Below are 23,444 nucleotides of genomic sequence, written 5' to 3'. Positions count from 1 at the left end.
ATTTTCCATGATATTTCCCTTGAGCTAGGTTGAACTCGGAAATAGTTAAGGATAGGATTAGGAAGCAACAGATTGTAGTCGATGGAATGTAATCATTAGAATGAAATAACTATGTGAAATGAGACCTATGACAGATTTAAATTTAATTAAGTTTATACTATATTATAGGAAAAGAATTTTAGTGAATTAAAATTTATGATTTCATTATTATTATTATTATTATTATTATTATTGCTGTATTAGTATTTCAATAAAGCCGTATGTTGATCTTTGTTTGTCCTGCAAGCGCTTTGAGAATCTCGATTTCACAAAACTCACCAATAAACCAATCTCCATGTCTTAAAGAGTCACTTTTAAATTAAAGAGTCTTAAAGAGTCACTTTTAAATTTTGTATACCTCTACCACTTCTACTCTATTGCTCCTCAACTTCGACCCCCTCAGTATGATTTGACAAAGGGTGAAGGTAGGCATATGATGATAAATGATTTGATAACCATGTAAATCATCATACATACGTGATACTAACTTCATAATCTTGACACTATGTACAAAACGTCACAATAAACTAGGTTTTAGCTCTATACCTTCAGAGATTTTCTTGAAATTATTAGAGTTCAAATGGGTGGAGATGTGTCCCGGTAGAGCATGGTCAACCTCTGATGACATGCTGTGGTATCTGATCGTTTGTCTGCTTCTTCAACCAAGCAGCCCCGCATTAGACCTTTCCATTCAGGCGGGGGTTTCTTCCTTTCTTGGTCGTCTTGTGTTGGTCTGTTACGTTCAGCATACTAACCATAAACCGCTCTCACGTCTCCCTCTACACCTGTAAAGGCTCTCTCTCCAAACCACATCTCCCAGGGCATTATGACAAAGCTGTAGATATCGGCCTTGCTATCGTAAAACCCTGATCTAATCACTTCTGGGGCAATGTAAAAAGTTTCCTTCATTGTTCCTGTGGTCATCTTGGCTTCTCTAGAAACACTGACATTAGTGAACCTGACATTGACTTCATGTGACAGCTGTTAGATAACGCCTATAACAAAAGACAGAAGTAGAAAATTCCTTTAGGCGGTTCTCGCTCAAATGCATTATAAATGTAAGCGCAGAGCTAATGAGTGTTTGAGCTGTTTTTGTTACATACCACTCTGAAATATAATAAAATTTGGACTATTTTGGAAAAAAGGTGGCCTTTCCTGCGCATGTACATGCATAGATTTAAGCAGTGACTTTTAAAGTGACGATTCATCCCCTCCCCCTCTCTCACTTAAGATCGCAAAATCAAAAACCTAAGATTTCCCCTTGGTGTTCAAGGCAAATAAAAAAGGGAGGCCTTGCATCAGAAAATTTGAGTGGCTTTAGAAAATTACAAATACAGACAGATGCAATGGAGTGCAAAACGATCATAATTCAGGACAAATTATGTAGTATAGTTTGTCAAGTAATGCGAATCATATGAGTGTTCCTGCTGAGAACTAGTCAATAGTTTTAAGTGCGTTCAAACAGATTCTGAGACAGGCTAACACAAACTGTAAAGTAACAAATGAAAATGAATGAATGAAGTGTGAAAAAATACTTGAAACCACAATGTTTTAAGACTGCTTGTTTAGAGAAACAAGTCACTGCTGACTCAGACTGAGATAAAGATTTTATATCATTTTATACTTGTTTAGAGCCTGCAAATGTATCCTTTACCATTTATTCATTCAATTTAACAACGAATATTTAATATCACCATACCAGTCCAGACCTTTCTTCGGAAACCTTCCCATGTTCATCCGTGTGTCATTTCCGTACAAGTTACCATGATGTTTTCCAAATTGAAACTCTGTGAGCAATTCCCTGAATATGAATGAACTCGAGAGCATGGGCGATTTTTCTTGCCCATCGAATTAGACTTCTCGCGGCACCAGGTGTCAAGGACAGACTAGGTATATTGTCCTGATTCTAGAAAATGCGTCCCATCAAGTTTTCCTTGCAGAATTCCATCACGAGAGTTACTCTCAAAAAATCTTCTTCTCTAATCAGTGCAGCACCATAGAACTTAACGATAAATGGATGATTCAGCTTCCTAAAAAAATTTTAGATTCATGAATTACCTTTAGCCCAGTGTCTGTGTAACAGTATCACGCTTTGTTTCATTAGTTAATTGTTGTCACGCTATGATTTCCTTTTATTGTTATTTTTTTACATTGTTTCATTGTTTCAACTCTTCTTCCAAAACATGTAAACTATCGACTAAAGTAAAGCCTTCGGTCCAAAAAATTACTTTTTTGAATGAATGTTTCAATAAAAGAGAAAACAAAACAAAAAAATTATAACAAGTGTAAAGGCTTATGTCATAAAAGTAGTGGATCACATTTTAAACCCACTTTGGTTGTCCATAGAAGCCCCATAAGTTACAAATCACTCGATTCAACGGCTCGCGGAACTGAAAGGTTCTCTCGTTTTCTCCCAACATCCCAGTTGTACTTATCACGTTACAAAACGAGAGGAAATGTCGTTTCTCGTTTAATCATAAATTTAAGTCAGCTTCCTGACTCACAAACTTTGGGAACATAAAGAATCGTTGTGGACGAAAAAATTTTTACTCTTGATTACCAACCTACAACGAGAACAACGTATTCTTTCCTCTCCAGACTCTGTTTGTGAGAATAAATTTTGTCGTCAAGGTGTCCAATGTTTTGCTCTAAGAGGGTACGAAGTTTGTCGTTCATCTTGGTGTATAAACAAGTCTCCGTGTTCTTAAAGAATTTTTGTAAGGTTACTCGTTTTTGTTTGTACTCTTCCTTGGCCTCTTTCAACACCACGAACGCCTTATACATGGAAATCAGTAGGCAATTAATGACTGTCTCCGAGGGAAACAGCGAGTTTTGGGGTAGCAAAACTCATTATTTCCCGTTGGGCCGGTCATCAAGGGTTTTATGATACCTCTCAACTCTGATCTAAAACAGACCGATAACCGCGAGAAAAAAAAAAAGAGAAATAGAAAATAATACATGGTGCGCGTAGATTTATGGAATTTCTCTTCGAGTGTCCAGCTCGATAGCTCACAAGTGAGCGCAGCCAACTAGTGAGATGTCGAGTTGAACACAATAAGCGAAATTCCATATCTAGAAGCAAACATGTATTATTTCGTTTATCATATAAACACAATAGCATTTAACTGACGAGAGAATTCGACTTTTTCAACGAATGAAAATAAAAGGATCGATAATCCCCGAACAAAAATCGTAAAGAGCGTTGGCGATAAAGCTCAATATGAAAAAAAAAGCGCTGAATCACTACAAAACAGCAGTGGGCGTAATTTTCAATATTCAAAATTGTCAATTATTAACTTTTTCGTTGCCTATAGAAATCTTTCAGCCACATAGCTAAAGTCGGCCCATGACAAATCTTCTATTTGTCGATTTTCGTTCTTAGCCGCGAGAAATGTCATTACGAAAGCCACTGAATACGTAACTTTTTCACAATTTGGTTTTCTTTCCCTTCTAGGAAAGTTTGAATGTCACTGTATGTAAGCTAGACGGATTTTTCATTAATTAACAGCCATATACGAGAAAGATCCGACAAGCAAACATGAATTGAGAGTGGCGAAGGCTTTGTCGTTCATCAACCTGACCGAGTGGCGCGAAAGGGGAGCGACGTGTCAGCAGCTGATTGGCGATATCAAACACATTTGAAAAAGTATCGAATTTTTCACGTGTGTTGTTACGGCTTTTCTCAGGGCTGGAAATCTTTATATAATACCGTGGTTTATATGATAAAAAAATACTACTGCATGAGCCCATAGGGTAAGTGTGAGTTGCACTCTTTACAAAGATGTAGGGGTGCTTTTTTATTTCAAATTGCGCGAAAGGTCGTGTGATTACTTGATAATTATGTGCATGAGGAAAATTTGAGAGAACTTTTCATAATTATTCAGCTGCAAAGGGCGCGCCTATAGATTTCGTCGTGCGTTTCGTCAAAACAATCGCGATCAATCAAACAACAATTTTAAAAACGCTTTTAAAGTCGTTTGCATGCTGACAGCGTTCAAAGCCAACTTATAAGTGTTTTATATTCTTTTGCACTAATTGCCTCTTCTTGCTCTGTATTGCGCAACCTAAGAATTGCATTCTTCTTAACCATTCAGAATAAAAATACCTCTTCGTTGTCCCGAATTATCATCAATTAAAGCAAAATCGTTGACTTGAACCAAATGCACCATGTAAAACCGCTGATTAGTTAGTTGTGGCGTCACGTTGCGTCACGACATATCAGCAAACCTCCTTTGTCACCTTAATAAAATTATATCCATTTGTTAATCGGTTAATTCAAAGTTTTAACTAACGTGCGCCAGATGATCATCTAGCGCACGTTGAGGAGTTGTGCGTCAAAGCAGTGATTTCTTCAGAAGTAGTAACGGAAGTTTTAACTTTCCAACTTCGCTGCGTTTATGTTCTAAAATACACAAACTAAAAAGATATGAGCAACAAGAGGCAATCAGTGGGAAACTCTATAAAGTGTTTTAAACTTTAAACTTGGAGTAACATTCCTGAATCGAGCGGCAGCTTCATTTCATCAACAGCTCAGTTCATAAGAAATTGTGTTTAAAGCAAACTTTCTTTCCACGAGCAACAACTTTACATAATCGATCGATACCAGCTAGTGCGTGTCTGCCCCGTGATTTTAATGCTCTATAGAAACAGTTGTCACGTAACAAGAAGACTAAATCTGGTGTTGATGTTTGCTATAATTTTGTCTAAGGTTTATTACTTGATTCGTGACACGTAGATGGCAGTTACCCTCGCATTGCTTATTGCCCTTACCTCTCTTACATTCCAACTGGATTTTTTCGTCAACATATTTTGATTTTCTGTTTCAATGCCCTTTTCATGTTGTCCAATGTTTTTAAGCCTTCATGCGAAACTCCTAAACACGCTATTGTTTGAACCATTACTGCGATGTCGTAAATCTCGTCCACAGCTGTTGCTGACAGACTCATCTTGAAAAGAAATAACACAGTTTTGAGAGCTGAGGAAAAGTAATACTCGCGATAGGAATCACTGATTGGAAATCAGTTAGTCTATCCATATCAATACTGCGGCCTGATTTGTTAGAAAAGGATTTGTTTCTCATCAGAGAACAGTCTAGAGGGTTCAACGATAACAACCGCTTTTACTCAACCGTAACAATGTAAGTCCAAGGTAAAGCTGCAGTGGCGTAAATATAAAACCCCGTATGTGATTAACAGCTCAACAGAACGTTACCTAAGAGGTGTATAGTTACTTTCTTCTCTCTCTTCTTGGAACTGTTCATTGTTCGAGACATCTTAAAGAGCGTACGCAGCATGAGTGCGTCGATAGACATTGATGAAATCGACGATATTGAGCTCATGTCCGAGTTAATGAAGTCTCGAGGTTTATCGTCAAGAGGGCTGCAGACGTTAGACCAGATGAAACAGAGGGCCAAAAGGGCACTCACAATATCAGAGAAGGTAAGAATGAAACATCTATGGCTGCGTGTTGATTCAAACTCAGGTTGCACTGACATTGCCATACTGTCACTGAATTATCAAGAACTGATAGCCTTAAATACCGGGCCTATGGTAATGAGAAATGATGAAGTTATCGTCCGAAATTATCGACCAGCTGTCTTGTGGCCGGCATTCTATATGTCTAGGTTAAAAATTGGTTTATTCACAGACACTGTGCGTAACAGCGAACCAAAGGGAAATCAATGACCACCAATAACTTTATTGGTTGTGAACTGATTGTCAAACCAAACATTTACTCCAGATTTAAAGCTTCTTAATTACACTGCTAGAGCTCCCTGTTCAACATTTATCATTTCGTTATTTCATGCGTATATCACAAAACGAAATCACCTAGGAGGGTGAAACCTGATAATCAGACTAGCACGGTTCAATGGACATAACCTAAATTGTATTCAGAGCTCGTGTCGAAGAAAGCGAAAATGTTTAGTATGTTAAGCTTGCATTTTGTTTGTCATCCTTCGTCAAATTTGTAAAGAAGAACTTCTTCAACGAGTTTCAGTCGGACCTGGGCTCATACTCCAATTTAGAGCTATGATCATAGGCTGTTGACAAATTTATCACGACTCTCATCCGCGCTAGTTATCGCTGTATATTGGAAATTACAGCCCTACTCTTTCAAATAAATTCCTCTGATAGTTTCCGCTTCTTTGATGGGAAGAATTTCAATGTTTCGATGGGTGGAGGTTGATATTCTATTAAAAACCAATGGCCCATCGATATCCTCTAACATTCAAGTGCTGATGGGTGATCTTGCTTGATAAAGATGACAGTTTCCTTTGTGTTGTCCTTTTCTGTTGTAAAGCAGAATCTACTTTGTTTTAAAATTTCAGTTCTAAGTGCATTTTTATGCGTATGTTTACGTCGTAAATTGTAGTTCAACTTGAATAATTAATTCCAAGTCGAAGTCGAACTCAAATCTAAACTCGAGTATGTCAATAAAGTCAAAATTTTATTAAGGTCATTAAGCCGTACAGTATTAAGTGGTGACCCTGTATTAAGCGGTTGTAAATTCCCCTTAAATGCTGTAACATTAGAATTATCTCTCTTCTTTGGACTGTTAATAAAAATATTACGCACGAACATCTCGCAAGTCATTTTCTGGTCAGCCTGTATTCAACGGTTACCCCGCCATTCTCCATGGGCGACTGCTAAATACAGGTTCGACTATACAATTAAATGTGTATACAAGGAAGAGTACCCGAGCCTACGCCAGCTTGATCAGTCAACACGCCGAAATGGGCTGATTCCAAAGAAATCATCTCATTGAAGTAAATCCTGTATAGTATTGAGTGACCGACATAGATAAATAGTTTGGCAAGTCTAGTAAGTTATATTGTCGTGTTGATATTTTTTTGCAAAGCGATGTAATCTATCCATGCTCCACTTATCAGGCCTTTTCAACGTTGACAGAGGCAAGGGAAGAAGTCGAGAGAAGACAAACGCTCTTGCTAGAATCATGCGTGAGCACAGAGGCATGTCTAAATAGGATGAGTGACAAGGACTACGCTCTTCTGGAGTTGGGAGTCAAAAATCTCAAGAACCAATTGGCCTACCACAAACAGAGATTAGAGAGAGTGGAATACGTCGTGCTTGTTTCAGGTTGGTTGGTGAAAAAAATTCAGAAAGCTCATAATTAAGTAGAGGTTGAAGCATGTGCGCGTGTCGTAACTTGAGTTTCCCGCCAGCTGCTCCATTCGCTCTCAGGTAGATTGTCCGCCACAGGACTACGCCATTAACTTGCAAAGGAGTAGCAAGAGACGGGACGCAAGCTACTTTACGGCCACAACAGGTGTTGCACAGTTTCATGTTAATATCTGCCAGAATTCATTTTTAATTGCAATATATTCTCCGTTTTAACTATCCCTTCGTATCCGTCATGGCCAATATTTTGAAGTTAATCGCGTTTAATCTGTGGAATGAATTTCCTCGGCTCACTACGAAGTGTAACTCATCGTGCAGTAAGTCGTGTGAAACTTAATTTTTATATATACACATAAGAAACAGGGGCCGTGCACTAGCGCATGTTGACAGACGTCACGCAGCTTTTTCCATACTCGTCTCCTCATTCGTTGTAAGAGGTTTGCTCAACTCACCTGGCCAAGAGAGCAACTTTCAGACTGATTCCACTGGGAAGTCAAATCCTTCGCATGTGGTCATACCTTGTCATGAGTTTTTGAGAAATTTGCTTTTCCCGAGTGATAAACGATTTATGTCGTAGGGCTACGACGCCGACGCTATAAACTCGACAGACAGAAACGCTGCATATTATTGTTGTTGTTTTGGTTATTCTTGTTTTCTTGTTTCAATTGAATTAACTCATCTTGATCCCAAAACATCTTCTCTTTCAGAAATGTGTATACTGTGATTTCTTAAACTAATAAAAACTCACGACGAACATTTTTCATCATGTGTATCATCCCTTTTATGTGCGGGAGATAAGTCAAAGTGGCTGCCATGTTTCCAGACTTTTCGCCATAGTAAAGTAATTTTTTTACTATTTTGTCATAAGAACGCTTCTATTGTCTTTAGACGAACAGGGCTCGAGGCAGTTTCCCTTTAACGTCTAGATTCTTCATGGTCGTAAAAACGACGTATATCTTTGATAAGAACCTGTTTTGCATGTTAATGAGAAATTGACAAGTTAAACTTTACCAAGACTCATCATAGACATTGATCTGGAAATTCAAAAACAACGAATTGCATTTTTTTTAACCCAGTGCTTTTCTCGACAGGTGAAAGAGATTCGAAAAAAAGCACGTTGCTGAGTCTGATTCTTGGGGAACAACTCCTCCCTGACTCCTTTCTTACCACTTCTTCCATTATCTGCGAACTAAGATATGGAAAAACCCCTGGGCTGGTAGTGCACTATAAAGACGCAGATCCTAAAACAGGCCTTTTCTCAAAGACTATCCAACTTAGCGAGATGGCTGTGAACTCTCAGCAAAGCTGTCCTCAAAAAATCTCCTCATTTTTCCAAAATGAAGATCTCCAAGGTTCAGTTTTTGATAAGATTGAGATCTTTTGGCCAAACAACTTACTTAAGGTTGGTGATTAGCAAGCCAAGGGCATGAATTGTAAATTGTGAGGTGAGGGTTGCTAAAAGCTTCCATCTAGCAATATTCTTGGCAAATTAGGTCTTGCAACATAATGTTCATGAACGGATTAGCTTTGACACCTAACATATTTCGTTTTCGTTCGCAATCTAACCCTTTAGGAGCATTGATGTAGCTTAATTTCTTGATCAGAAAAACGTCTATAAATGTTTCAACAACAACAATTACAAAAAATACTCATTAAAAAAGAGTAATTTAACCTATTTTAAGATTCACTTACTTCTCATCGTTATGTCTAGGAAAGAATCGTTGTAGTTGACAGTCCAGGATTTGAAAAATCACGCATCGTGGAGGAGAAAGTAAAGGCGTACCTTTCTGAGGCTTTCGCAGTTCTCTGCGTTATTGACAGTTCAGCACAGCAACTAAGGGTAAGCTGTATGGACAAGTGGAGTTCACGCACCCGAACTGTTCCATAGCAGGGATTATAAATATGTTTTATTATCATTATTATGATTATTATTATAAGAATTATTATAGTTACCGCGAAGGAATTTTCAACTCCATGTGCACGTTTGTCCTTAGATGCAAGAAACAATCAAACAATGCAGAAGATTATGTCTTGACCAACTGGAAACCTCCTCAATTTTTCCTCTTTTCCTATGTAACAATTGGGACCAATTATCTCAACTCAGAGAATATTGGCCTGAATTAGACCCAGATTCCCAAACCATTTTCATTTCATCGCCTTACGCCACAAACGATGACACAGCCGTCGCGGAGTTTGCGTCGCTGATGGATGCTGTTAAATCCACCGCCTTGCAAAGCAGTAAAGAAACGCTGCAAATGCAGTGGAGGTACGTTCTGTTATGACTATGGAGGATCTTAAAAAGCTACGTGGGATTATTGTGGCCCCAATTTACACCTTAAGTGATGCACTATTTTAAATGCATTCCTATCTTATTAAAAAGACCAAGTTATGTTGCCCACTTGTTTTGATTTAATGAGGTTCACTCATGTGCACAGTGAAAATTATAATTTACACATACGCAAAGGCATAGAAAATTGTGGGGTTTACTTCTCTAGGTGGCTACTACAAAGTGCTTTATGGGGAAACTTTGGGTAAAAGCCGAATTCCTTAACGCCTAGATACGCTCAAAATCGCCATGAATTTAGCAATGAATTTCTTCTTAGTTTGTTATCAGACTTGTTTATATCTTGAAGTTTCGCCCACATGGAATGATAAAGAATAAGTTCAATAAACATTTTGGTTAAAAATGAACTTGTAGTCTGTATACTTTCATCTCTCATGATCAGGTGGCTTGACTTAGCCATTTCACGTATGGCCTACCACATGAAAATGGTCATGGATCATTGCCCTTCCACCGATCGTAAAATCGTCTCTTCACATTTTGAACGCCTTCGTGACGTTGAGATGCGCCTGTGCTCAATTGAATACGAGTTGCAAGAGTATTTCAGAAAACTGGCAGACAACGCCGTTAGGGTACTGTCCAAAGACCTCCAGTCTTGCGAAGTTATGGAACAATTTACCTCGTGGACGCTTGATGATATTCCACACGCTGGAGAAAGTTGGGAGGTGACCGAACATCTTATCCAAGATGCATTTATGAAGCGACTTCAGACCACGATTACCGCGTGGGAAGAAAAAAACCAAATTCTATCCTACACTTGCAGATCTCTGGTCCAATTGTCCCACCAGCGATTTGATAAAACTAAGAGTCTACTACCTCTCCGATACCTAAAAAACTCCGTCATCACGGATGCTGGTGCTAGTGGATCACATACTTGCCAGTCTTCAAATGACTTCAGCGCGGCCCAAAAAGTTATGATCGGGCTGACAAGTCCAATTTGGGTTCCAGTCGGCCTGGCAGTTCTAGTTGGCAGCGTCCCATTCATGGGTATTAGGAGATTTAAAGGGAAAGTAACAAATTGGAAACGTTCGAGAAAATACGAAAAAGACAAACAGAGCTTTATCGTGCAAGCCTCCCGTGAATACCTTCGCAGTGTGGCTCAAGAGCAACAGCTTTCGTTGTTCGTGGAGAAGGAGCTCAAAGATGTTAAGGTTTACCTTACGAAAGTATCATCTTGTTTGCGCGAGCTCATAGTCGCTGACAAAATACTATGCCAGCAGCTCAGAGATGAGATTCGCTCTAAGAAGGAAATAAAAGAATTATATGGCCCTTTGGGAGAGATGAGTGTGAGAGAAAAGGAAAAGATGGCCCTCTTTTCCATTAAAGAATTACAGAGCATGGAAATAAGTCGTAATGACTTGGAGTGGGATCGAGACGATGCAACTTCACTTCTTGGAAATGGAGAATTCGCTTCAGTTTATCGAGGAACATTCAGGTTACCTGGACAGAGCGAACCAACACAGGTGGCTGTGAAATTATGGAGTAAAGAACTAAACGAATCCACCGCGATTGGCTTCCTTTCTAAGACAGAAACACTGAGGTTAGTTACTCTGAGTATCGAATGAAAATTCTGATATAGCTGCAGTTAATACGTAAAAGAGGGCTGTCTAAAAAATAATTTAATGGGATTTTACAACTATAGAAAATTAGATACTTTAGTTAGATCGGTATGATAACATAGCAGTTGAAAAACGCCGAAATATTCGGGTGCTTTGAGATCCTATCGATTTTGAATAAAGGTCAATGCAATTATATCTTTTGTAGGAAGCTTGGCTCTCCCTTTATTGTCAAGTTCTATGGAACAGCATTGCTGAAGGAAGACGATCGATTGCGGGTGATCCATGTTTTTGAATCTTGCGAGGAAAACTTGATGAATCATATTTTTCAGAATCCTGAAAATATTCCTGGATTTTCTGAAAAAACCTCCGCTAAGAAAAATGTACTGTGCTGGGCAAAGGACATAGCTGCTGCCATAGAGTTCATACACAACCAGGGCATTGTTCACCGCAGACTTAAGCTGGAGAAAATTTTGGTGAGTTTCAAATAAGTCTGAATTTAATTCCTACAGTTGCTTCGATTTGAGTCTTCTTGTGAGGGTCAGTTCATCATGAATTATCTAATACGTTAGTCAAATAATTAAGACTTACAAATTAAATGTAATTGATGTTAAATTCCGCTTAAGTACTGTTTAATCAACAGTTCGCGGTGTCGAGTGACGAACTGCGAGTGCTTCCAGTCAATTTTGCAGAACAGACCTTGTAGCTCCTAAAAGGCCCGAAAATATTTTTATGTTTATAACAACTTTGCTCATTATTCACCTCTTTTCATAGCTTTCAGAAAGAAACGTCGTTAAGGTCTCTGGTTTTCGCCTTTCTGAAGAGACTAAGACAATGGAAACCGATGCCTATCTTGACTCCGAAGTGATCTTTTGCGAAGAGTACGATAACAAGCTTAAGGCTGACATATACAGCTTTGGTATAATGCTTTGGGAGATGTGGTATGGTAAGAGAGCCCTCCTTGAAAAAGCGGAACATATGTCGGACCAAGAGTGTGCAAGACCTTCATATGTACAACACGCGATCAAGCCTCCAACTGGCTGGCAAGATCTAATGCAGCGTTGCTGGGATGGAAAACCCCACAATCGACCAGATGCGGCAGAGTGTCGCAAGCTGTTGACTGTGCTCTCCCAGGAAGTTTACGCACCACCTCTATGAACACTGGTTAATATTAGGGCAGCCATCTTGATCGTATTTCATATTTAAAGGTAGAATTACTGATAACAAATTCGTTCTGATTACTGTGGTTAATAGCAAAGAGTGAAATACAAGGAAACATACATCATGATAGAATACAGTACGTGGTAGACTGTTGCCAGGCAAGAAACCATATGTATAGGCAACAGAAAATTATTTTCCATAAAAGCTGAAGAAAGTGTTTTCTGGATGAAGGTAAATCTGTGTTTGAAGACCTTCCTTATGATATATCATTTTTGCATCGAAAAAGGCAAGAGCAGGGTTTTTTTTTGTTATCGCACGGTTTGTATCATAGTCTCACACTCAGAAAAAAACGTAAAAAAAGAAACAATTTCTTTTCACCTCAGCACTCTAACTTTTCTCACCAATATAAACGTCTAGTGTATCGTTCTCAACATGCACAGCTATCGGTGATGTTTATCTCTGGATCACAGTATTGATTACATTATTACTACAGGTTTGTTTACGTAAGGAACTCGAGAGAAAGAGTTATTTCAGCACTTTGAAATCTAGAGACAGTGTAAGTATTCAAAGGTTCAAATTGTGTGAGTAGAAAACCGCTTAGAGACCTTAGGAGCATAGTTTCAAAACTGAGACGTGCACATTTGCATACGAAAATGTTAGGTCTGTATATTGGTAAACTGAAACATTTATGATGAACTCTTTAAAATAAAGGCCTAATCAATATCTCCAACACCTAACAATATTCTTTTAAAAATTGTTCGTTTTTGAACGATTAAAGGCGATTTTCAGCTTGCAGTCTGTTGCAATGAAATCAAGACTGGACAAAACTTAATGCTGAGAAAAATTTCGGCCAAGAAGGAATCTGTAAAAAAACCTTAAAGCATCTCGAATATTACTTTCAATATTAATTTTGGAGTGGATCATTGACAATGAAAATCGTCGAAACAATATTAGAGCAGCTCATTGGTCGAAAAATGACATCTAAGACATTTCTTGCCAGGTTTTCAAAACAAAGGTACTTCCGAAAAGCGGATATGAAGCAAATAAGTGACCAAATCGCAAAACATATCTGGAGGCAGTATGTAAGGACAACATTTTTTTCTTGAATGCACGAGAGAGGTCGATGGTTGTCCTCCAATCGTCAATGCTTCATGAAGATAAGCGGTTACAAGAGAAGTGGATTGCTGTTTGTGATGTGAGTCACTTGAGAATTTGGAGACGTTTTCCATAGCCAAGGTAAGGGATGTTTAAAAGGTCTCAAATTTCATATTGTCGGATGTTATGTTCATGCGCTTATTTGCATGTAGAGGACGTTCGGCAAGTTTAATTCAAAATCATTCAGAAGTTAAAGTTACCCCTGCCACAATTATGCCTTTTCGGTTCAAATACGGTGTTGTCTCATCTCTAAGGACATGGGTATCGCTTTTATTTTGAGATTTCATAACCAAATTTTGGGAGGAGACAGAAAATTGCACTAAGTGTTGCGACAGTAATCTTTTAAAATTCTTACAAAATGCATAGCAACTGACCATCCATCCGAGGCGTTACGGACCAGACTAACATTCTGTGTTTTTCACGAATAAGCGTTTTTAAAATCGCTTCGTACTGAAAGCTCTCAGTGTTAAAGTGCCTATGACTCAAGATTTTCTTTTGTTTTTTCTGGTTAATAGCTGTATTTAAAATTAGAAATGATCGACCTTAGCGCCTAGCGAGTTCTCCGCCATTTTTTTGTGTATTGAAAGTACGATTTGGCAGCCAAAAAGCGTCCCCATTTAGCGCGCGGCCAAAACGATCATGTTACATAGCTGTGACGTACAAAACTGTGAAGACACACCGCTGACTATGGTGGAGAAAGGAGAAATCCAGAAGAAAGAACGAAAGTATTACGAGGCCGGAACGCCAAATGATGTTAGCTACAAGGGTAATGCACATATAACGGGTATTGCTATACACTACTTTCCAAAGGATTTAGCTGTATGGACAAAATGGACGCGTTTTGATCGTCGACATCGTGGAGATTTACTCTTCAATGTCGTCGGCCTTATGCTCCGTAGCGGCTTCGAAGATGCCTGTTACGAACGCATACCACTGGTCAAATCAAGGGAAGATAACCAATGAATTCAGCTAAAAAGAATGCTGATCAAGGGGTCTGTTCCCACACCGTTCCCACACCGCAGCAAACTAAACATTCAGTAACGGGAATTTTTTTTCTAATCTTGACCTAAACACCGCAGGCGAGAAACCGTCATGGTCAGTCTTGGTCGAAATCTTCGTTTGATGCATGCGGTTCTCCCTCGTAGGGCTGAACCGTACTCACAACTTCCATTTCTTCGCTAGTTTTTGAGTACGATGTGTCACAACTCTCGGTAGAGCTTGCTGAAGGTAGGTATACATCGCTGTCGGACATTATTTCAAGAGCATTTCAACGCTGACTGATACAAAAGTCGATTGAGAGTTTTCAGAGTTTTCTACATCATCACCCGCTAATTCGTTATTGGTCTACGAGACACTTTTGAGATAAAATAAGAATACTTTAGGGCCTGAAAAAACCGAGTTTTAAGATTTCTGAAACTTTTCTTTCTTTTCTAGTTTGTACATGTACATATGATAAGCTAAATATCTACGCAAAAAAAATTCGTGTCATAGGCACTTTAAGCGAAGGTTTGCACGACCAAAAAGCATTTCATTTCATCATATCTCAACAGAAACCTTTCAATTGCATGACAACAATAATGATTAAAAAAAACCTTGTTATCAATGTGAAAACGTCATCTTCAATTTGACCCATATTAGCTTATATAGGTTAGGCCGCCTGGGTCTGACTCGTCCCAAGCCATGCCGGCGCCAGTCATCTCATCTTTATATAAGGAGGAGCGCGGGAGAGATAAGCAGGAACCCTTCCCGTCGTCCTTATCGTTGCGTTTGAACATGACAAGCTTTCCCCTCATTTGCGCTTAAAAAAGGATCAGCAGCAGAAGATGAACGGTTCAGCGCCCGTGTATATTGACTTGAAGAAGTATGGGTTCAAGTCATGCCTTCAATGTGGACTTCAACTGTTTCAGTTACATTACCAAACATAACCACAGGCTACCCAAACAAACTCCGTATCCGTGTCCGGCCGAGTGTACTTTTAAAAATAAAACATATAGTTGAGTTCCTTTAATTTACGCTGAAGTAATCGTCTGCTGCTAAAACATTTAATTCATTAAATTTAATAACACGCGACATTTACCAAAAAGTACTATTTATTTGTCACCAATATAACGATGTTTGTTGTTTTCTCTGAGCGTTACCAACCGCATGTGCTTTTTTACGGACATGTGAATGTGGGATGTGAAGTTCTTATCATATTTTCATGCAATTGATGAGCTTTTAGTTCACAAAACTATTGCTGTGTAGTAAATTCTAATACTCAGTGCAACAGAATGTTTGCGATTTAACTTCGTTAATGTATAGCACAATCAGGTGAAGAGATATATGAAATAAAACATGCGTTAACAAGCGGACAGAAGAAACGAATTGTTCTTAACAACTTCACAGGAAGAAAGGTCATCGCAGGGAAAGAATTTTGTAGAAAGTCACGTTTCAATTGTTATTGAGCCATACCGGTGCCTTACAGAATCTAGTTTAGCTTAGAAGCCATTTGATGGAAGCAAAGAAAATAGAAAAAAAAATAGCCTCGCTCCAATGAAAAGTACGGCATCGTAGTTCATTTGAAAGTAGTGATTCAATCCCGCTGGATACATTTTTTCGGCTTTTTTCTTTTTCTGCGATAACTGAATTTGGTTGCGATTAATTTGAGAAGATCAACTATTTACTCATTGTATCGCTGCAACCTCCTGCCTAATCCCTTCACCCTTTGCGCGCTCACTGGTTTTTCAGCACAGAGTAAGAGTAAGGAAGATGATAATTTTATGAGAGTGCGGTGATATGTTTTTTTAACGATCACGTCTATGTCACCTGAGAGGAATTGAACCCTAAAAGACGTTCGATTTCGCACGGTTCCGATGCTCTATCGCCAACCTACAGAGGACTCGTTACCATTACTAAGTTGAAATGTAGGTATACCGTTTAGCGTTCATTAAATTAGCTTCATAAACAAATATCCTCCGGACACAGATACCAACGCCACGATGCACGCTCAGAGAACAAAAATCGCATCAGTAGAGCACGAGAAGAGGATTCGAAATATTAAAAGCTTGTAAACGCTTTCAGGAAATAAGAATGAAGAAAAAAGAACGACGGAATTTCCCGTTGTCATGCTTCGTGATACACATCACAGATTATGCTCTCAAGCAGATTATTCATAATGAGACGTTAACGGTTTTTGTCAAGGTCAAATGAACTGGCTAATCCCAGATCTGTCTTCTTTGGTTTAGGAACTCTTTTCTTACAGGGATGTTCGTCAGTTTCACACTAGAGCTCGAAATCTCCTGAGGAGATGAATAATGTTCTCTATAGTTTAGGGTACAATTTCCCTTTTGAAGGCATTACATTGGTATGGAATTACATTTTTTCAGGTATCTTGAACGGCACGTTTATAACAATACTTACCGCGAGTAATTGAATTATTATCATACTTAACACTCTAGCATTGTATGACTCTGTTCTTCCGGCACTTTCGTAACATCTCAGAGAGATTCAGCCGGAATATGCATCTAAGTTCACGTTCGTGACCGAGAAAAGTCACGTTCTTTTCAAACACACGTCACAATCATTATCCTTTAATATTAAATTTCTGTCATATCCGCTGTCAAAGTTTACAATTCGCAACAACGGGAAACCTCATTTTTCACACTCAATCGTCATCACTAACTTGTATCAAATTTCTGTGACATTGTAATTATGTATAGACGACTATCATACAATACAAGGACAGTCAAAAGAGCTTCATGAAGAAGGCACTACAGCTGGTATTCATTAACAAGAAAACGCAATAACGGTAGGTCTGAGAAAAAAGAAATACCTAGATTTTAAAAACCCAAAAGCATACTTTGTCGCTAATGAACTTGAAATCTCTATGCTGTGTTGCTTTTAAAAGCGTCGTTTGACAACATTTAACATTTGACTAAGGATAAAGAATTACGCTTCCTTCCGTCCAGTCAAGAACGTTGAGAAACCTATTGATCATCACACGTTTTAAATTCGAGCGAGCAACCCGAGGTTTTTGGGAACGTAAATAAGACTGGATGTTTCCTTGTCATCACCGCTTCCCAGGGGTTCGATTCCGTGAGATACTCAACTGTAGTCTAAAAATGATTTAGCTTTTCTGCGCGGATTTATCAATTTAAACAAGGTTTCGTGTTCTCTGTAGAAATAGCTTACAGTATACTTTTTGTAATTGCTGGTGTGTAAGGTGTGACTTGAAATATTGAGACCAAATTTTCCGCGCCTCGACACATAAATCGACACATCGCTGTTATAGTTGGCTACCATACGCGAGAATTGTTCGAACTCTTTCATGCAATATGTGCATGAAAGGACCCCTTTTACGTTAGGAGACTGTTCTCGAGCGAAGAGTAGCGAAAAGGAACTTTGCCTCTCCGTTTATTCCGCGTCCAGTTTTCCGAAAAGCCACTTTCATCATAACAAAACGAACAAACAACAAATAAATAAACGAGTAAACATTCCGAGAAAAGAAAGAAGAAAAAAAGACACCACAACAAGTATGCGGAGGAAATAAAAGGAATTCAACTTCTGTGACAAATTCCGACCGTTACCTCATTATGGAAAGTAAATTGTTCACGTAATTACACTTTATTCCCTAAAACATCGCGAGCAATGCTTACAGTCCCAATGACACGGATTTTCTAGCTTTTTTTCCATCTTTGCCCCATTCTTTTTTTTTTTTTTTTTTTTTTTTTTTTTTTGTCGAGACATGCATAGTAGGGTTTATCATATTTTTTTTCTATCTTTTGAAAGCATTTGCGGCTTTTTGGAGAATTTCGGGTTGACAGAGAAGCTGCGAATTCGCGTTATTTATTTATTTATTTTATTTTATTTTTGATCACTGCAGCTGTGGCGGAATTTGATAACATGCATACCACTGCACGTTTCGTTTGACCTGCATGCCCTCTCAGAATTCAATTATAATATCAAAATTAAATTGAAAATTCGGTGTTCCTTTAAAATGTTGGGGGTCCGGAATAATGATATTTGAGCATAACTGACCATTTGAGGCCTTTCACAGGTAGGATCTTGGACTTTTTAAACATATTTCGTATGATTTTTTAAGTGGTATGCGCCATGTTTGACTCACCGTTTTATAACTACAGAGAGTCTTTTGATCGCGGGAAAATCGTGATTGTCACGGCTTTTTTTTTTGCGTGAGGTGTCAGTTTAAACACGTATTCGCGTTCGAAGAAGAATCAAATACCCTTGTTGTCGGGATAACGTGAACTTTATGATTTGAAAAGCTAAAATATCCAAGACACAAAAGGGGTGTAACTGTTTAAACCAAACAATAAAAACAACGTGAGCAAAGTATGTGATGTTAGCTGTGAAAGCATAACCTTCCTTTATCCAGTTTGGAAAACGATATTAGATTAGACTCGGCTGAAGAAGAGCGAAAAGAAACCTTTTCCTCTCCATTGATTCCGCATCCAATTTTCCGAAACGCAACTTCTCGCGCTAGAAAACAAACAAAAGAGAAAAAAACAAACATATAAACAAAAAAACATTCAGAAGAAAAGAGAGGAAAAGCTTTTTAAGCAGAGCAAAAACCTTATACTGCCAAGACGTGGATTTAATTTTATCCCCACTTCACTGCAATATGGACTTGAGTTTATTTGCGCTGCAACTACACTTTATTCCGTGCATGAAATATTGCGTGCAGTTCTTTACGTCCCGATGACAGAAATTTTCTTTCCTCCTTCTTTGCGCCCTTCTTTTTTTTTGGTGAGGCATGCATAATAAGGTTCATCATTCTATTCCTATCTTTTAAGACCATTTCCGGCTTTTCGGAGATTTTCACCTTCACAGAGAAGATACTGAAGTACAAACAATGTTTGTTTTTTAATCATTGTGGTAGAATCATGTATCATAGACACAAGTGCACTTTTCTTTTTACATGCATTGCCTCTTGGCATTCGGTCAAAATGTTAAATTGAAGTGAATACTTTTCTGTACTATTTTTGTCCATGTTGGGGGATGGGAATAATGATTTTTTACCATAATTGTTCATTTGACCTTCCACGTATCAGAGACATATAGGACTGAAGATTTTGAAACATTAAGCTATGAGAAATGTTTTGTGTAGAGTAATTTTGTGACAAGCGTTGTTTTTTATCAAAAGTTTCATGCCTAAAAATTTTTCTGTGGCGTAAAAAATTGTTTAAGAAACTGAGAAAAAAGGCACGATGAGATCCATTAAGGATCACTTTTGGTAGCACTTAAACAAGATAAATTTATCCGTTCCCTGCTGTTTAGGGCGGGGTCAGAAAAGAGAATATTCTTTCAGGGTTACTTAAAATACCTGGGGTGGAAGAAGTCGAAGATTGATATATAATCAAAAGAACAATTCAGTTGACAGTGTAAAAAGCAGACGAAGCAAGAGTCATCACGCACAGTTTCAACTGAAAGCTTGTGTGCATACATGTCACCATGTGATGACAATCGGTATCACAATCACTTAATTCGTTTTCTCTGTAAAGAAGTAAACTGTTCTTTTTTGTGTAGTGAAAGTGGAGAACTTTGTGTCTATGGGGGTATTATTTAAGGTGTGTTCCAAGGTTTCGTTTGTGTAGGTCTCTTCAATTTAGAGGAAAGGAAAAGAAAAGGGTACATCAAATTGGAAACCGGCACTAATGGAAAAAACAATCAAGATTTGTTTAAATCTTTCGTATCATCACACACTTTTCTATTCTATCAGGAAAGATGCTGATAACAGTTCAATGATATTTCTCTGGAAATAATTCGCTATTGTACATCTCAGAGGTTTCAGCCTGAGTTTTCGTAAACCCTCTGATTTTGAAGGCGTTCGGCCATGTTCTGTAAGAGTAAATTCTGAATAACGTTGTCCCGATTTACCTCTCTTAACTAAGCGTGGGTTTTCAGCTAGAAAGCAATCATTGTGTATATGTATTAAGTGGGGTGTTAATAAAGAGTCGTGAATACAATACTTTAGCTTTTAACCCGCGGAAGCTGAGGATCATCTGATATCAAATATATCACAGATGATACGACAATTTCCGTTCAAGTTTGAGCTAGCGTGAGAAATTCGCGCCTCGTTCCATGTGCAAATGAGCCCACTATCACGTAATTCAATGCCACGAGAGCTATAAGGTCAGGGTACTTATAGCACGCCAAACAAAATTCGAAATACTTCTCCATCATTACTTTTCCTGAGGTCTGTAAACCTCCTGTTTCTCTCAACAACGAGAATTGGAAAGCTGGACATCTGATAGCTGGTATGGTATGAACTCTCTAATTTTTTCAAAATACATTTCAAAACTCACCAAGAATATGACACAAATGTGTCTAAAATACTCTTCTCAATATTTACCAATGTCTGCAATTATTTCCGTCCGGCGCTGTTTGAAGGCGTACAGTGTATGCAACAAAACTGTGCTTTGTTTTTCTTAGTTATTAATTTTTGTTCGTCTATTTGGACATTCTGTAAAGAAAACCTTCTTTGTAGCTTTTTATGTAAGCGTCCCTATTGTAAGACCTATAGCAGTTTCCTCTTGGAATTTGCCGAAAAAAAAAACAAAACCAAACGAAAAACTGTGACATGGATTGAGCTCAAAGAAGACAAGTAGTAAAGAAAGATGTTTCTTATTTCGGTACTTTTCTCAAAAGATGAAAAAAGTCCGATGAGAACCTAAAAAAGTCACGTTTTAAAGAAATATCTCCCGCGGGGTTGATATGCCTGATTTTGGAATCGAAGATAAACTGCTTCAACATTTATACTGTAGCTTTGAATTGTTATAATCAAGCCTTTTCTTCCTTGTTGACCTTTTAAATGTTCCCTAGTAAATCTCAGTTGTTCAATTATCAAATAACGTTTTGTTTTGCTAACAGCCGGAACATAGCCAATGCTAAATATGTTTGCTTTGTAGATGTAAAGCCCTAAATTAATATTATTTCACCTTTTTTCCCTAAAGGCTAAGAGATAACGCCCCAAATTTTCTCTCAAACTCCTTTTAATTTGGTCTACTTTATTTCTAGATAAGCTTGATCTCAAACTGATCCGATTAACTCGAAACTTGACATAAGCCGTTTCAAATTTCAACAGCCACGTAAAACAAACATCATTACCGGAACAGAAAGCTCAATATAAAAGATAAGATCCTTAAAATTACTTTGTTCCATTCTTTTGGAAAGAGAACATCGTACTTAGTAAGCTAAAGGTTGGTGAAGCAGCTTTCTATGCCAAGCAGATTTAACTTGAAAATCCCAGCGAAGGTAATGAATACAAAAAGTCACTCTTTGTGCGTACAAAATCTGCATCCAACTCTTATTGTTATCAATTCTTGTCGTATTCACATCGTGTTACTGACAGCACGACATTTACTTTATTAGCTGTGGAACTCAGAACAAAGGCTAGACATCTTTTCTATTGACTGTTTTCTTTGTCATCCTTCATTATTTCATTTTGTGAATATCTTATCTTTGTCCCGTGGAAAGAACAGGCTTTGTTAGGAAAAAAAAAGTTCAAAGAAGCGAATTTAAAACTGAACTCCCGGAAAATTTCCAATAAATATTGTTGAAACGTCTCCTAAAAAATTCTAAATTGAAATTTCTTACTTTTCTACTTGTTTGACAAAACGTGCAACCGTTGGGAAAGAACACATTATTTTTTTTATAGTATCAGAGCTTATCGCACTGCGATCGTGTAAAATCTTCGCGAAGTAATTCCTACTGAAAATAAATTTCAGCTGCGAAACAGAAAGGAAAAAAATTTTTTATGTAAAACGGTTACTCAGTCGTTTATCGATTTTCAGCTATTTCTTTTATGGTCGTAATAGCCAGAATGCTTTATCAAAGTGGAAAAAAAAACATTGCCAAAATAATGAATGCTCTCCGAGGAAGTTAAGGAAAACAACTGCCTTAAATAGCTGGGCGACGTCGATTATTAGCCTTGCTGTATAAAAGTTTCCGCCAATGATGACACAAAAACTTTACACGTCAACATTAAACTTCACACGACTCGCCTAAGATCAGTCAACATGTCTAACCTTTTGTCTCACACCATTACTCCTCCTCATATATGCAGAAGTGAGGATGATATTAATGCTTGATATTTTTTTTTTATCATTATTTGACACAAGATGGATTCCGTTTTAGTATGGAGCACCGTCACTCTGATTATACTGCTTCGAACTTGTAAGTATTAACTTTGTTTCACCATTTCTCTCAACGTATATTAGCGTGTTTGACACAAATTAGACTGTGTCTTCTTTAATACAAAACTCATCGGCAATTAGTTTAAAATATATCGTAAATTTACTAATTAGCCTATTTGACACGAGGTCAGTCATGCAATGTCTCCTGAACGGGCATCGTTCTTAGCGTTTTCAGATGAGCGCAGGAAACTTTTCCTCACGTCTTATCCCACTGGTACCGCGCTTGCCTCCGCACGCAAAAGAACGGGAAAAGTGACGCTTTATTCTCAGGCTTTTTAATAAATATCACGCGAAGTTCTTCCATTAAGAGAAGAAAGGGTTGTCTGTATAACAGAAATGAAACTTAAGCATTTGATGATGCAATTCTGGCACTCATCTTTTTAAATCTACCAATGAGTTTGTAGCCTAGAAACATGATATTCGACCATAAACTTTTGGATAATTTCTCCTCAACAAGAAGCAGCGTATCACCGTTATTTTGTGAGAATACGTTTTCACATTAAAAAATAGTTTTCAGACATACTTTTCCGGCGAAAAAGGATTGACTACAATGCCAACCCGATGGAGCGAACGCGCGCACAACTTAAATGTGACACAAGGAACTTAGCTCGAGGAAAAGCATGCACGCGCGAGTGGTTGTCCCAACTCAATTCACAGGAAAGTTTCACTCATTAGCTGCTAATATGAAAGCACCATTTCACAGACGCAGCAAGGAAGAAGTTGATGTAACCTTATTGATAATGGCTAATCCTGTTAATCGGTTTAAAACCCATTCAGCTAAATACTGTTGGTACTTTTTCTTTCTTATACACAGACGTAGGCGGTGGGCCAACTGAGGTAATGAATACAGCAAGTTTTACTC

At 38.1% G+C, this 23,444-nt stretch overlaps 2 protein-coding genes and 1 pseudogene across 5 annotated transcripts in view; 2 read left to right on the top strand and 1 right to left on the bottom strand.

Annotated features, from left to right (window-relative positions):
* Positions 1 to 615: 615 nt before the first annotated feature.
* LOC131797560 (uncharacterized) lies at positions 616 to 1,987 on the bottom strand (annotated as a pseudogene).
* A 3,013-nt stretch (positions 1,988 to 5,000) lies between these two features.
* LOC131777573 (uncharacterized) lies at positions 5,001 to 13,011 on the top strand. Of its 2 annotated transcripts, none has more exons than XM_066167884.1 (8): positions 5,001 to 5,477; positions 6,929 to 7,136; positions 8,270 to 8,580; positions 8,890 to 9,018; positions 9,173 to 9,444; positions 9,905 to 11,059; positions 11,284 to 11,551; positions 11,850 to 13,011. In XM_066167884.1, exons 1-8 carry the CDS (start codon positions 5,331 to 5,333, stop codon positions 12,231 to 12,233), a joined length of 2,874 nt encoding a protein of 957 aa, XP_066023981.1. In that variant the 5' UTR covers positions 5,001 to 5,330; the 3' UTR covers positions 12,234 to 13,011. The 2 variants fall into 2 exon arrangements, with proteins under 2 accessions (XP_066023981.1, XP_066023982.1); XM_066167885.1 differs by having other exon boundaries at positions 5,383 to 5,477; positions 6,948 to 7,136.
* A 309-nt stretch (positions 13,012 to 13,320) lies between these two features.
* The window catches only part of LOC131797597 (A disintegrin and metalloproteinase with thrombospondin motifs 6), a 29,524-nt gene continuing 19,400 nt past the window's right edge, over positions 13,321 to 23,444 (top strand). Inside the window, exons 1-4 of one of the 3 annotated variants that reach the window (XM_066167877.1) lie at positions 16,609 to 16,756; positions 17,090 to 17,178; positions 22,508 to 22,562; positions 23,397 to 23,419. In XM_066167877.1, the coding sequence (XP_066023974.1) occupies positions 22,508 to 22,562; positions 23,397 to 23,419 (78 nt within the window). In that variant the 5' untranslated portion in view covers positions 16,609 to 16,756; positions 17,090 to 17,178. Of the gene's footprint in view, positions 13,473 to 16,608; positions 16,757 to 17,089; positions 17,179 to 21,590; positions 21,642 to 22,507; positions 22,563 to 23,396; positions 23,420 to 23,444 lie in introns of those variants that run through there. The other 2 variants (XM_066167878.1, XM_066167876.1) reach the window with 2 other exon arrangements.

Source organism: Pocillopora verrucosa, chromosome 6 (genome assembly GCF_036669915.1).
Source record: "Pocillopora verrucosa isolate sample1 chromosome 6, ASM3666991v2, whole genome shotgun sequence".
NCBI lineage: Eukaryota > Metazoa > Cnidaria > Anthozoa > Scleractinia > Pocilloporidae > Pocillopora > Pocillopora verrucosa.
Note: the sequence above shows the minus strand (reverse complement) of the source record. Positions and strands in the feature narration are given on the sequence as shown.

Coding starts and splice junctions, on each gene's coding strand:
- LOC131777573 (XM_066167884.1), top strand. CDS start 5,331: ATGAGTGCGTCGATAGACATTGATGAAATCGACGATATTGAGCTCATG. Junction 9,445..9,904: donor ACGCTGCAAATGCAGTGGAG/GTACGTTCTGTT, acceptor TCTCATGATCAG/GTGGCTTGACTTAGCCATTT. Junction 11,552..11,849: donor TTAAGCTGGAGAAAATTTTG/GTGAGTTTCAAA, acceptor CTCTTTTCATAG/CTTTCAGAAAGAAACGTCGT.